General features: G+C 30.5%; 1 protein-coding gene across 3 annotated transcripts in view; it reads left to right on the forward strand.

The window, feature by feature from the left end:
• The window catches only part of LOC107444514 (mediator of RNA polymerase II transcription subunit 13), an 85,653-nt gene that overhangs the window by 16,545 nt on the left and 54,049 nt on the right, over positions 1-15,059 (forward strand). For all 3 annotated transcript variants that reach the window (XM_016058669.4, XM_016058677.4, XM_071181906.1), the window contains exons 6-9: positions 1,102-1,275; positions 5,053-5,452; positions 8,789-9,257; positions 14,493-14,740. In XM_016058669.4, coding sequence (XP_015914155.1) covers positions 1,102-1,275; positions 5,053-5,452; positions 8,789-9,257; positions 14,493-14,740 — 1,291 coding nt within the window. The remainder of the gene's footprint in view (positions 1-1,101; positions 1,276-5,052; positions 5,453-8,788; positions 9,258-14,492; positions 14,741-15,059) is intronic.

The following is a 15,059-nucleotide window of genomic DNA, read 5'->3' on the forward strand; positions in this document are numbered from 1 at the left end:
GAAATATAGTTTATATATACAGTGGTGGCCAAAAGTGTGGACATTTTTTGAAAGTCATGTTTTTCAACTTTGTGTGCTTGTAGAATATATTAATTTTCACTTAAATACAAACGTTTATATATCAAATTGAAGGTAATTTAATAACAAAAACAGAATTAAAATACCCATACTACAAAAAAAGTTATGCTTATTTTAGTAGAACAAGCAAACACAAATCGTTTTGAATAAGGACGTGTTTTGTAATAAAAGCGTACTAGCCAATCACAAACACTGTTCTTAGGACCAATAAAATGTCTGTAACTATAGTTTAGGTTATTTGGATGGTAAAAGAGTTATTGTTGTGGAAATATTTTGCGCAAAAATTGTGAAATTTCCCTCACTGCTATTTAATTAAAAATAAATAAATGAACAGAAATGTATTTTTTATTATTCATTTTTTACTTGGTTTCAGGCTGTATTTTTTAAAAAGTATTATTGTTTAAATTTCCAATTAAATTTATGTAAGTGATTTGTAACATTAACTTTGATTTTTGTTCATAATTTTATTTTGTTTTATATATGTTGCATTAAGCCTAATTGTTACAGTAATAGCCTTTTAAGGACTATGCTGGGATTCGAAGACATATTTAAATTTATGAAGATGGTGTTGCAGATTGACTCAGTAAATTCTGCTACCAGTCCCCTCCCTTTAGCTTTCAAAAATTTTTCACAAATTCTAAGCCTATAATCGTAAATATACAGTAATCACTGAATGATTTTGGAACATTAAAAAAAACTATCGATTCTTTTTAATTTTTAGATGCAACTATGGACCACACATAATTGTGTAGTTAACTGTGAATAACTGTTGTATGAAATATTTATGAACTGATTCTAATCTAAACATCTTTTGAAGAATTGAGCTTTGGGATTATTTTTGATGGATGGGAAATTAATTTGTTTATTATTATCTTTATTATGGAAAATCATTGGTAAAGCAAGCCTTTTGTGTGTTGTTCATAGCTGCAATTTTAGTTGAAACACTATTAAATAAATGTGTGCGTATATATTACTGTATATAGCATTGTGATGTTAACAAGTTCTATATCTAATATTTTTCAGTGATTCTGAGTCCATATGGTCTAGAAGGGAAACTGACTGGCGTCGGTTACAAATACAGTGATCCAAACATGGCTCGATTTATGAATAATTGGCACATGTTTTATCCTCATCCTCATAGAAAAAATAGAAAACCCATTGACACTGAAGTGCCTAACATTGTTGAAGTGTTAATTGGTCAGTTGGATTTCCTTATCTTAGTTTTTTCTCATCAATTTTTAAAAAAATATTTATAGAACAACATTAATTAAATGTAACATTAAAACTATTGCCATCAATTTTTCAGTTAGTGAGAAGTGATGTGCAACTGGCAAAATAATGAGCCGTGGTTCAGTCAATTCGGCCTATAGCAATTTATGTTGTGAATATTCTTTTTACTATAATTATTATTATATAAAGTATTGTCTTTTAAGTTATGCACAATTGTTTTTTATTTTAAAATTTATTTTTAAATGTCTGTGTGTATTAGCATTGAACCCTTGAAACCAACACCCCATTTAATAACTAATAATACATTCTATTTAATGTGAAAGTCTCTAAGAAGTAACTTAGTTACATCTACCTAATTTAAAAATTTCATTCCCTTCAAAAATATATAAATAGTAATATTAAGTTGCCAAAAGATGGAAAAATAAAGGTAGGAAATAAAAGTAGAAAAACGACAGTATCTGAAAGGGGGAAAAGTTGAAAAACAGAACAAGGGAAACCACAGTGGCTTTTCTCGTTTTGTTTTTCTATTTTTCTTTGGCAACTTTGCTTTTTATTTCAAATCATTTTTATTTCTTCTCATTCACACCTGACAAGTCTTGAAACACTTGAAATATGTCGACTGTTTGTTATTTATATATTTTTGAAGCGACTGAAGTTTTTAATCAGTTAATATCTTACCGCTTTAGTTTCTTGGGTTTATTTATTTATTAAGTTGCATCTAGTTCATCATGATTGTTCAGTTGTTTTAAAATTAACCTATTAAAATATTGCTTTAAACATTTTTAGCTTTGACACTTATGAAATCAATAGTGACATTATTTTTATTATCTACTTGGGCAGATGTGCCAGTAATGGGCAACATTAGGGAATTTCTTTTAAAATTATATTTTACTTAATAATTATTTTAATTTTTTTAAGTATATTTATCTGTCCTTTAAATTTAGCCAAATTCATAGTTGTTGGTCAATAAAGCCGAGAATTGTAAAAATTCAAAAATATATAAACCAAAATAATAGAAAAGTTCATATTGCTTGCAGATTCACCCTAAAACTAAATTCTAAATATTTATTATCTAAATATATATAAATATACCTGTGCTATCAAATTAATAAAAAATTTTCTAGGTTAGTTATTGTCATGTGATAAAATGTTTTCTATATTAATAATTGACATACTGTACATTGCCTTTTTTTTTTGTTTATTATCATTCCATTATACACTGAAGAGCCAAAACATTATGATCACCAATTCAATAATGAGTTGCTTCACATTTTGTCGTCAAAATTGCTGCAACACTCTTTGTCATGGATAGTACAAGCTCTGAGTAGATAACTATTGACGCATTATGCCAAGTGTCTAAGTAGCGGTCACGCAATGTCAAGATATTCTGTCATTGTGGGGTTTGATCTCAGAACTGCTTTTGTATGATATCTCAAATCTGTCCCTATCTATTGGATTAAAATCCAGAGAATTAGATGACCAGGACAATAATTGGAATTTATCATTACGTACCACTCCAATATGAATTGAGGCATTACGCTGTTGTAAGATTCTATTTCCAGTTGGTTAAAAAAGATGCAATGTATGAACTCTGGGAGAAAAGGTTGCAATTATGTTCAGATAGTCTACAGTTTTCAGAATCTGTTTTACCACAATTATAGGCCCTGAAACGGCCCTCAAGAAGGACTGCAGAAGCTTAATACCGTCATCACCAGCCTGTGTGTGATCTGTTGTGCTTGTGGGGAGCATTTGTTTGATCTGGAAGAGAGTGTACCCTGGTACGATCGCTGTGGTGAAAAAAAAAATTTTATTCGTCCTACCAGACATCTTTCTTTCATTTATTCCTGGTCCAGGTTACGATTGCAAAGTTGTGTGGTTGATGATGATGTTTGGTCAACAAAGACACACAAGTGGGATCTCTTATGCATAGTCCATATCCAACAGCATTCACTGAACTGTGTGTTCCAAAAGACTTGCACTTTGACCTGCATTGTATTGGACTGTCATGGCCGATTTTCATAACTGGACAGTTTCTGACGTCCTTTTTCTTAGATGATGTATGGACAACACCTTTTCCAAGCATGCAATGCTAGTTGCACTGGCATTTATCCTCCTTGCATAAATACTTACAATTTCATATTGTGAACAATCTACTAGTTGTGCAATTTTGGAGATATTCATTTTGAGTCTTCGGGCTATTATGATCTATCAAACTCCTAATAATTACTGTATCAAAATCCCATCACTTGCAAAAGTAAATGCAAGAATGATTTCTTATCTTTATTCCAACTTAATCACACATTTTCCGTGTCATCCAGGCAAGTTCATTGGAAAATGTGGAGGTAGTCATAATATTTCAACTTGTCAGTGTATGCATGGTAATTAACCTTACTTTGATCATTTGTCACTCAAATTTACTTTATGATTTTAAAAAAAAACTGATGTTCTGCATTTTTTGGAATGTCTATTCCTTTTGTCCTCATAGACATTTGCAGCTTTGGAAAATAAACTTTTATAAAATATTGTTCTTAAGAATTCACTCTAAATTCAAAAATTTTACCTTAAGAAATTCTAGATATCTACTATAATAATAAGAGATAATTTACCTAGTAGCTAATTTCTAATTAGATTATTCTATGATTTAATATTGGATCATATCAGTTAACTATGATAAACATCATATTAATTGGAGATCACTCTTTTATTATTCCAAATAATGTTTCTATTACTCATTTGCAATAAAATATTTGAAATGTATGCTTTTATGGTACTACCAGTGCAAAGCAAAAATAAATATAGTGAAAACCCGAAGAAAGACCACCTCTATGTAGCGACCAACTCTATTTAAGACCACTTTTGGGAGACACGAAATTTTTTCTATAGACTTCGTGTTGAAGAAAACCTTTAGGACAGACTATTAACCTCTCCCAGCGACCAGGCAAGCATCTGCACCAAATCAACGAACAAATAGACTAAAATCTATTCCAAATATTTGTGTGAGGCTCTTATTTAGGGAGCTCTTTTTGACAATACAACCTCTTTTTGTAGACAGAATGCACTAAAGAGGATGTTATAAATGATTTACTTTTAGAGTTGAACGTTAAATCGGAAATAAATTTTTTTTCTTCAAAAAACAAGCATCTTAAACAAACAAGCCTATTCTCTTTTAAAGCTAACTAATTTTTATCATGTAAAATTAATTGCAAATTTAAACAAAAAACATAATTGTTTATTTATCTAAAATAGCTTTATCATTCATAATCGATAAATTTGTTTTTACACATAATTTTATCAGTTGGGATAATTTTTTTAGACTCTAAATTTTATTCATTGATCTGTTTTTTTTTTATGACGCCAACAGAAATGGCATTTCCGCACCAATAAAATGATACTAACTAAAATTAAAATTGTTGGCGAAAAGTCACGTACCTTTGATAACGATTTTGAAGTTAATGGAGGTAACCTTTAAGAACGACCCACATCCATCAAGGACTGTTTTACTGTGGAACGAAGAGTGGCTAGCTCCCGAGAGGTTACACTGTACCTTTTTTTTAATGATGTCAATTAAAAAAAAATAAACAGCAATCTATAAATGTTGAAGGAAATTAATAAAATAAAAACGAATGGAGTATAATGTAAAATTATGTATAATATTTTGTGTGTTCAAAGTCTCAATGTGTGCAGCAGCCGATGCTTCGGTTTCGATATTCACTGCCTCTACTATAGATATATTATTAATTGCAGGTGGGGTGCGGATGAAATATCCCACGCCATACGTGTTTGTGACAGCAGAAGACCACGAAGAAATCTTTCCTTACTCAGAGCAATCCAGTTGGATAGAATCTCGGGGCACCCATTTACGTACTGTTTCAAAGGCAAATGTCTTGCCCACTCCTGGGCTTCTGACTCCTCCCATGTCTCCTACAGAAAACCACTCCTCTGGAGATTTCATCCCCAGATCAGCAGAAGGCTCTGCAAAGCGTAGAGAGTGTTTAGGAGGTGTTCCTAGAAATGGTGTTTCTCAGTTGGTGCAGTATTCAGTTTCACAGGATGCAGCTATTTCATCAATTCCTAATAAATCAAACGACAGTCCACCTTTGTGGGATTATCAAGATGTTTTGATGGATACGTCCAATTGTTCAAAGTAAGTACCTTCTTTTTTTCCCCACATTTATTATGTAGCAAATGATTTATACTTATAATAATATTTTTTAATTTTCAAGACTATGCAACTTATGGTTTTGAATTCTATACCACCAAGTAAATTCTCTTGCAGAAAGTGGAGCTCTTGGCAGCACTGTGTAGAAAGCAAAAATTTGAAATTTTTTATTTCAAATTTTTGGTTTCTACACAGTTCTGCCAAGAGCTCCACTTTCTGCAAGAGAATTTACTTGGTGGTATAGAATTCAAAACCATAAGTTGCATAGTTTGTTTATTTTACCAGCACTTAAAAGACTCACCACAAGATAATTGAAATATAGTGGTGCTATGTATGAACTTTTGAATTATTCATCTGTAGTGGTGGGCAAAATAATTTTGTTAAGTAAAAATCATACTTTAAAACACAAATTTTAGTACCATTACAAAAACTTTTCCCACAATGCAGAGCAAGTTGGCATCTCTGTATACATTCTTAAACTGAAATATTTATTGTAAATTTGCTTTTTTCAACCGTGCTTCTTTTTTTTGTTCAAGATCGATATATTTGTTTAAGTAATTATTAAGTGAAATGCTACAAAATTGTTTAGAATTTAAACTAATAATGATGTTTGTTGTTAAAAAAGTTGTAACTGTTTTTTTAATAAAATTTTCTGATATATTAAGTAGTTACCAAATAAGTTGCAGATTTGTTACAAAAAATTAAACAATTACTACACTTTTATAGATCTTATTGTTGTAGAACTTTGGATTGGAAGTATTTAGCTGCCAATTAGTATGATCACTAAAGAATACATTTCATAGTGGTAGCAGCATTTTTTTTTAATGTACAAATCTTGTTTTCTAAAGGATTGAAAAATATTGTTTACCATAAATAACAAATCATTAATTTTAACATAAGCACATAAAAAAGTTATTAGACAGTTCTGATTTTTTTTTAAATTTTTTTGCAGCGTTGAAGTAGCTTAGTTTCAAATAATTCTTTAAATATCAGGGACTTCTCTTGAAAATAGTAAAAATTGAAATTAAAGTATTTTGCTGCTAGCGGTAAAGCATTGAACAACAACAAGGTGGTGAGAAAATTTGGTTAATACCGTGGGAAGTCCCATATCCAGAATCGTCGGGACTTGCGCAAGTCTGGAAAATAGATTTTTTGGATAATAGGTCTTTTAAGGTGAACAAACATCAAAACATCCTTATTCCATAAAAAATAACAAATAGATGATAATTAAAGTCAATTTCAACTATCAATAAATAAATTCACATGGTTGTGCAATTTCGCAGCTTTTGTTACAGATTTCCACATGGTTTTTAAAATCTTGGTATTATAATAATATGTCATTACAACATACCTCAAATTCCAAATCACGCATTTTGGTTAGCAATCATTTCTCGATTAGCGACGATACTACAGTGAATTGGGATGGTTTTGATGATTGTATTTTTGGTAGTTATCAAAATGGATTTTTATTGGTTTTTAAATCTCCATGTTTTAATACGATATTTCATTTTTCAAGCTTTGAATTGCGCATTTTGCGCTCAGTTATTGTTGATTGTATCCACAATCCCACATGCATTTACGATTGCATTTTTGTCATTTAATGCAGCTGATTTTCATAGTTTTTTGATGCTGCATTATCATACATAGGAAATATTGAATTACTTTTTGATACACGCTATTTGTGACCATTTTATCGTTTACCAGCGTTGTTTTCTCCATTGCACTTCAACGGTTAAGGATTTCATATAGTTTTTAAAATTTTGAATTTATTTTCATTATTAGGATCCACGAATTTCGAATTGTGCTTTTGAATAATCACTTAATGACCCACTTTAATCTGTACAATTTCATCTAAAATCCACAATTTTTCCAAAATATGACATTTTTGCTAAATCTGAAACTGGTGCTAATAATCTTTTTTTTGCGAGATGTGAGGAAAAATAAGTGATTTTTTCATGCTGTAGTTAAATGAGGGATTTCGTATCTCTGATATCCAGTTTATTTTCATATTATAGTAGAAATCAGATTGAAATTAAAAAAAAAAAGTAAGGTAAAAACCATTAAAAAGTGGAGAATTCTCATCCATGCATCCTTTTTTTTAACAGCTCACAAATGTAAAAAAAAAAAAATTTAAATCAAAGAGTTGTTTGTTTTGATTGTTAAAAAATGTCGGGAAAAGAGACCCTTCAGGTAAACGAACGACCTAATATGGGACTTATATGTTTAAAACTATGTAATTAAGGTGTTAGGATTGTAGGAGGAATTGAAAATTTAGCATATTCATTAAATATTTTAAGTGCTATTAAAACATATTAAATATATAGTTAAGTGTTTACCAATATTGAAGAATAATTTGTTCTCCCCAGGGAAACTTATAATAATTTTTGTTCTTTTATTATTCTGATCTAAACTAATTTACTTTTTCTTTGGATATTTAATTGACAAATTGCCTCCTTGTCTTTAAAATTTTAATCAAAACTATGATTATATTTTTTAATTTAATTTATTCAGTGATTAGTTTGTAGCTGTCAAATAATTTTAGGAACATTTTACTTTAAAATATCAACTATTTTATCTGTATTATCATTTTTAAATAATATTGAATGCTATGCAGATGATTTGGCTGGTAAAGATTAGGAAAAAAAGAAGAAAAAATCTGATTTAAATCAAACCTGATTTTTTTGTTGATTTATTTTTTGAAAAAATTCATGAATTTTGCTAACTCTATTTCTAAATAAATATTACCAGGTTCATCACTAAAATGAAGAAAATTTGAATGAGGAAAAAAACAAGAATAAAATAAAGTAGTTTTCAGAATATTATAAAATGGGTGTATGTTGGGTTTATGATGGGTATTTTCGAAGAAAAAAGTGGTGGTCAGGTGTGTGACTGGTTGACAAAATCCCCATTTTGTTATTTTGAGTCACCCTGTGACCGGTAGTAAAAGTCAATTTTACCTTATGCCACCTTTCACATAATTTTAATGACACCTACTATAGAGTACTAAACTACCTTTGCATTAAAGCTATAATGCTTACATAACTTGGTAGTAAAAGTTCATTTTACTTTATACTACCGCTCTCATAAATTCTTTAAAATTTAAAGAATTAATTTCAATTGACGTAACTTTAATGATACCTACAATAGACTACTAAACTACCTTTACATTAAAGTTATAAGACTTACATAACTGGAGGAAAAAAAATTGGTTTTATAAGAATGATCAATGCAACATGTAGATCCAATAGATTTTAAAAATGAAGTGTTTCAATTGTATAATGAAATATTCAATGAAATTTGTTGATTTTTGTAAATTTTTAGGAGACACAGTAAAGCTTGGAAAAGATCAGCTGGTTGTGCATCCAATACGGGTTTTTCTAATACTATTGGTACAAATACCCAGAGCTTTACAAGTGATGAACTTTCTTATTTTTACCGCCTAGGCGTCCCTTTCCACAGGCGTAAACCGGAATCGAGCAGCGTCGAGGAGTCTGCTGTAGCTCCCAAAAACAATTCACAAAAGAACTCTGTCGATTTCAAAGGCCATACTGTAACCAGTTTGCCTCAACTTCATACGCCTTTCTCCCAAGTGAAGAAGGAGTCTCTTACTGTTACTGGGGAGTTGTGTTACTCCTATTCGTCTTCCTCAGACCCCATCATGCCTACCCTCTCCCCACAGCCTCCTGTGGCCAAGGAATTCTATTCCCAGGACAGTGGGGACGATGGTCTCTCTAGTCTGAATCCAGACCCCACTCAGTTTGTTGTGTTGAAAGCAAAAGTGACTGAGGAAGTAAGTCAGATCTTTGTGTTATCACTAAATTGAAATCAGTTTTGGTGTCTCTGTATTTAGTGGCAGCGAATGTTCAGCAGTTCTTAAAAGGTTGTCCCATGAAATTCTGGGATAGGGGTATCATGAGATAGTCTTATAAGTAATGATTTTTGAAACCTCTAATTATTTATATCTAATCAATAATCCATTACTTATTTAATACTTTGGTTGTTTTGATGAAATTATTTAAGTTAAGTGCCCGTGGAAAAAAAATAAAGTAAGAAATAGAGTGCTTTGGGATTTTCCATTCGACCTGTAGTTTAAGATTATCCCGTCGACCTGTACTCTAGGATTATGTCGTCAATGCTTTTGAAAATGTGTGAATCCTATGGCGCCATCATAATGAAAAGCAGTTTTCAGAATAAATATGCTAAGCACATTAAAGTTATCAATTAATAATAATAATAAAATACATAATGAAAAAGTGTAATAAAAAAATTAAAATAAAGTAAAAACCTCTATTTTGTTTTTATAATTACACATTGAATTATACTTTAATCCAACCTTATATGTTATTATAAATCATTTCAGCTGTCAAAAATCCTTGATAGCTTATAAAGCACAAACAATTGCTTAGCACTCTCTCTGGTGCTAGGCAAACCCGAAATTTGAATCATTCGGAATCCAAGGGGAAAAAAACTTAAAAAAACAAAAAAAAAACACCAGTATATTTCAACATGCTATAGAAAATTACCTCGCGTAGTCAAGAATTACGCAGTAAATATAATAAAATTGTCAGTTATTGGCGCAGAAGCTACCTTTTGCCGATAATATTGTGTTTGGCGAAAATGGTCAATGTGATAATTCCAAAGTACCAAATATTTTTACAAAATACATACATATATATATTTAATAATGTTAGAATTAAAAATTATTTAGAAGAATATAAATTATGGAAAATTACATCAGTATTTCCCATTTCCAGTTCGAAATAAAATTACTGAAATTCAACAGAACAGAATTATCAACAATGTTTTTCACCGATACATAAAAAAAAGATAAGAATGGATTTTGAAGTCTGGTTTCTGCCAAAAGAAAGTTAATCATTTAGGGTTCCATAAGTGAAAAGAAATTAGAAACTGCTGCCCAAGGGTATCCTTAGAAAAATTGCGAGGGCTCCGAAAGTTAACATTTTTGAGAACTGAAATTGTATTTATATCTACCGAGGTCTGCCCTGTCCGAATTTACTACCTTTTAGCGGTACCTTCACAAATTCAACTTTGGAATGTTAATGGTAGGAGGAAAAATGGTAGTTTCACAAAATACGTTTTCTTAAAATTTTATTTTTGTATCCCGTAAGAAACAATAAATCCATATTTTTACCATATTTTTGTGTTGATTTTTTAATATAATTTTTAATTTTCAGAAATTATGTCTAAATCTTCATAAAATAGGAATTTTGAGGTACCTCTCAAAAAAACCTAGACAGACCCCTGATCTAATTAACCCATTATTTATTTAATACTTCATTTTTTTAATTATTTAAGTAAAGTCCAATAGGAAAATTTAAAATGTTTATTAGATTGATTATTCTTATAGCATGTTGATGACTTACGGTTTAGTTTTCTCTCTCTTTTCATTTAACCGTGGGATTGATTTAAATCTCAACCATTGTATTCAAGTAAATGAATTGTTTAAAATAAATGATTAAGTTGCCTGATTGTAATCAAGTTCACTTGATCTCGTTTTCTTGCTTCAGTCAACAAACTGAATTAATTCAGTGTCAAAACAATGATTTACCTCAACAAATCATTTTTGTCTTTGGAAAACATTAAATTAGTTGTACTTAAATTTGTTTTTATTTCATATTAATGTTCTGTTTCCCACTATATTTTATTTTATGACTTTTTGTAATAAACTTTAAATCTTGGCTTATTTATTTTATCCAATCAAATTTTAAGCTGTTTGTCCCAATTGTTTTACAAGATCTTATTTTGCATTGGTTACAAAGTTCTTATGCGTCACCTTTTTATAAAAATTATAAGTTAAGTGCTTACCATTTCATTTACCTTAGAAAGAAAAAAGTTACTATATCATAATTTTGATATTGTTTTTCTTTTCTTTTTCATATGAAAAAATTTTATTTTCTACGTCATCATAAATAAAATTTTTTTTTAGATGCAGTTGAGTTAATAACTATTACTTGTTAATTTTGTCATTATCTGATACTGTGCCTTTTTAACATTGCTTGACTCTGAAATTTTTTGTATCAATTCATTCAAGTATCTTGACAGTAAAAATGCTAAATTTTAACTAAATTATAAAACAATGCTCATGGTTTTTTAACAATAAAAAAATGCTAGAATTTTCATGATATTTCTTAGTTATTATAATAATGCATTGCTAATTTTTCTGTTATTTTAAAAGTATAATGTATAAGTCTTAGGCTAATTATAAAAATTTGGCTCTTTGTAAATACTGCCGTTATATTGCTATGTGTCATCATTATGCTTGTCATTTTTGAGGCATTAAATAAAGAGGTAGTTTTAGTTTTAACTTTCTATTGAAATTAAAACTTTTTGGATTTTTTTTAGCAAGCTATCACTTGACTGATTGTGCTAAGCTTTAAGTACTCTGAAATAAATCAGGCTAACTAAGTAATGAATGTTTTCTTAGTAACTTAAAGTATATGGGCTCAAAGTATTAATTAAAGGGAAAGTTATATACACTTTGTGTTATGCATGCATAAAACTAAGCAACATGACTAAAGCACAAATAATGACACAAAAAGGCACGTGATGTAATCACAGTTCTGCAAACAAAATCTTTACTTAGTGTGTTAAAGCACAAAATGTATCAGTCTGGAAAACATTTTGTGGTTTTGACTCTGAGGAAGATTCTGTTTATTGAAGAAAAACTATGTGTGTTCTTTTTTGCTCTATATTTTTCATTAATTATTATTTACAAGAAAAAGAACGGAACAAATATTTTGGGAGTCCATAATAATAACCATAAAAGCTATTAATTATTAGCTACTAAGAAAATTAAAAGCTACTAATTAAATTCACAGAAAAAAAACACTGCATAAAACTAAATATACAAAAAATGCAATGCATACAACATACTAGTGGCTATCAGGGTGTTTTATACATGTGAAAAAATTAGCAGTCACTTTATCTTGTGTCACATTTTATATACTGGGAGAAAAATTTAAACGAAGGCTGTGGAGTGGCTATTGAAACACCTCGAGAGAACTACACTCTTCATCAACGCAATACCGATTTTTGTTCTGTCTTTCGAAGCGAACTAATTGCAATCAACAGGGGACTAGAGAAAATCTTGAGTAAAGGGCACTTTGGAAATACTTGGATACTATCTGACAGCCATAGTTCAATTCAACACCTCAAAAATTGGGCCCTCATTGGAGATAAAACCAGTTTTTCGATCTTACAAAAAGTAAAGCTCATTTCCCAGCAGCATGTAGTCCACTTTCAATGGATCCCGTCCCACGTCGATATCCACGGAAACAAGTTGGCTGACACTCTTGCAAAGAAGGGACTAGACCAGTCTGCCCCCTCCACCTCAGAGCTTACATACCTTGAACTTTTCGCAAGTCAAAAGGCCCATAACAAACAAAAGTGGCTGCTTCCATCTATTCACTACTGGTATAAAGCAAAAAGACCAGGACTCTCTCTATGCCTTCCTGGTGACAGACAGACCAACACTTGCTTATCCCGACTGGCCAGTGGACACCTGAAAAGTCTCACATTTTCTGCTAATCAAAAGATCTTTCCTCTTTGCCCTAAATGCCAACAAAACCAGGCATCACCTGAGCACATGTTGAACTTTTTATGGCTGGACTGGAACTACATTCATTCCTCTCCCCTTTTAGTTTCGGACTTCCTAAATGTCAACGGATTTATTGATCTGGTCTGACGGAGTCAGACCAGATGGGAACTAGCAACAACAACAAAAGTTAAATGAGAATCTCATTATTATTAATTATATATAAGAATTTCGTTAATTTCAGTTTTAATGATCCTTTATTTAGAGTATTCTGCAAATAGGTTGTGTAAATAGTTCTTGCATAATATATTTTTGTGAAGCATTAGTATTGAATACATTTATTCCTATTGTTTAGCTTTATTTACTGCAAGAAGTCTACAAAAAGGGATGGGATGAGTAGAAAATATTGGGGACTTTTCCTTATTAGCCTGGGGCATCGCTAACAGCCGTCAGCTGTAGTTTCTATGAAAGCGATTATTCAATCAACCCACAACACATTGGTGATTGTATTCCGGGTCTTTCGTATCATTCTTCAGGTTTAAAAACTAGAAAGCAGGGCATGTGATTTTACGTAAAAAAAATCACGACTATCTAAAGACCATAGGTTTGCGGACTTCCGCAAATCAAAAACTTATAATTCAACAAAATTTTGAAACTTTTACTGAATCATGCTAATGAGACGTTTCCATACGTGATTCTTCCGCCAATTAGATTAATTTCGTTTGGCAGATTTTCGTCAATTTGAATATTTGGAATCTGCTAATATTACAATGCTTATTCATGCGATTTTAATATCAAACATCAATTTTTGTATTTACCTGATTAAATAGTTACGCGGTACGATTCGTATTATGTTAATTTAAAAATTGTACATCGTGTTTCCTATTCACACGATTTAAAAATCCAATAGCCCAATTTGTATTCATGCAAGTTTGAAATCCATAGGCGATTTGTATTCCCCCGTTTATAAAATCCAATATTGCGATTCATATCCACATAGTGTAATATCAAACATCGATTTTCGCATTTACAGGTGATTTAAAAACTACGCATTGAGATTTGTATTCACATGATCTAAAAATTATGCATCGCTATTCGTATATATGCATCACGATGATCAAAAAATTATGTTAAAAATTCAATGTCGGAATTTGTATTTTCATGTTTTTGAAGTCCAATATCTGGGTTCATATTCACAAGATTTTAAAATCCAATATCATAATTCTTGTGAGAAGTGAATTTTTTTTAATTAGTTATTATAAAAGTGTGTTATTTTTCATTAGTAGGTAATTTCATTATAAATGTTTGTTCAAAAAATTATGTTAAATATAAAACATGTATGGTACATATATTTTTTTATCTTAATATCGATATTTTGCTCATAAAATTTTAAGGGTTTTTCACTTTGTGTCACCCTCTGACAACATACATATCATTAATAAATGAAATGTTGTTTTTCCTTTTATGAAGCATCTCACTCCTTTCCACACTTCTCTTCTGGATTCTTTTGAGGCCAAAGTAAATGAGAAGGAGTCAGCAGCCATGTACGATGCTGATCGAAATGAAACCACGTGTGCCATCCTTGCCCTTGAGGACAGAGCTGGAGATGTATTAGAAAAGCCACAACTGTCTAAGAGGCCTCACGAAGAAACTGACAATTCATGTGTTCCCATGTCTGGTCCTCTCTACGATTACAGGCATCTCAACAGCACCTTATGGTATGTCTCTTTCTTAATAGGTGCCGCCAGTGTTTTCATCATAGAAAAAAAAATGGGTGAGAATTTCTCACCCTTTCTCAAAAACAGGGTGAGATTTCAAAAAGTTAAGTGAGATTTCTAAAAATTAAAAAAACACAAATGGACTTGAAAAAAAATCATTTCTTTAATTATAATAAATTTTTAACGTCTTCTAATTTTTAAAGCATTGAATATTTTGCTTTATGATATTTACTGAATCATCATAGAAGATTTTGCCTTTACAAGGTATTTGTCCATCTTACATTAGTGGATAAAAAATTTTAACGTCTTACATGAAGAA

The sequence above is a fragment of the Parasteatoda tepidariorum genome, chromosome 4 (genome assembly GCF_982258835.1).
Source record: "Parasteatoda tepidariorum strain Cologne lab strain chromosome 4, Ptep-v5.0, whole genome shotgun sequence".
In the NCBI taxonomy this organism is placed as follows: Eukaryota; Metazoa; Arthropoda; class Arachnida; order Araneae; family Theridiidae; genus Parasteatoda; species Parasteatoda tepidariorum.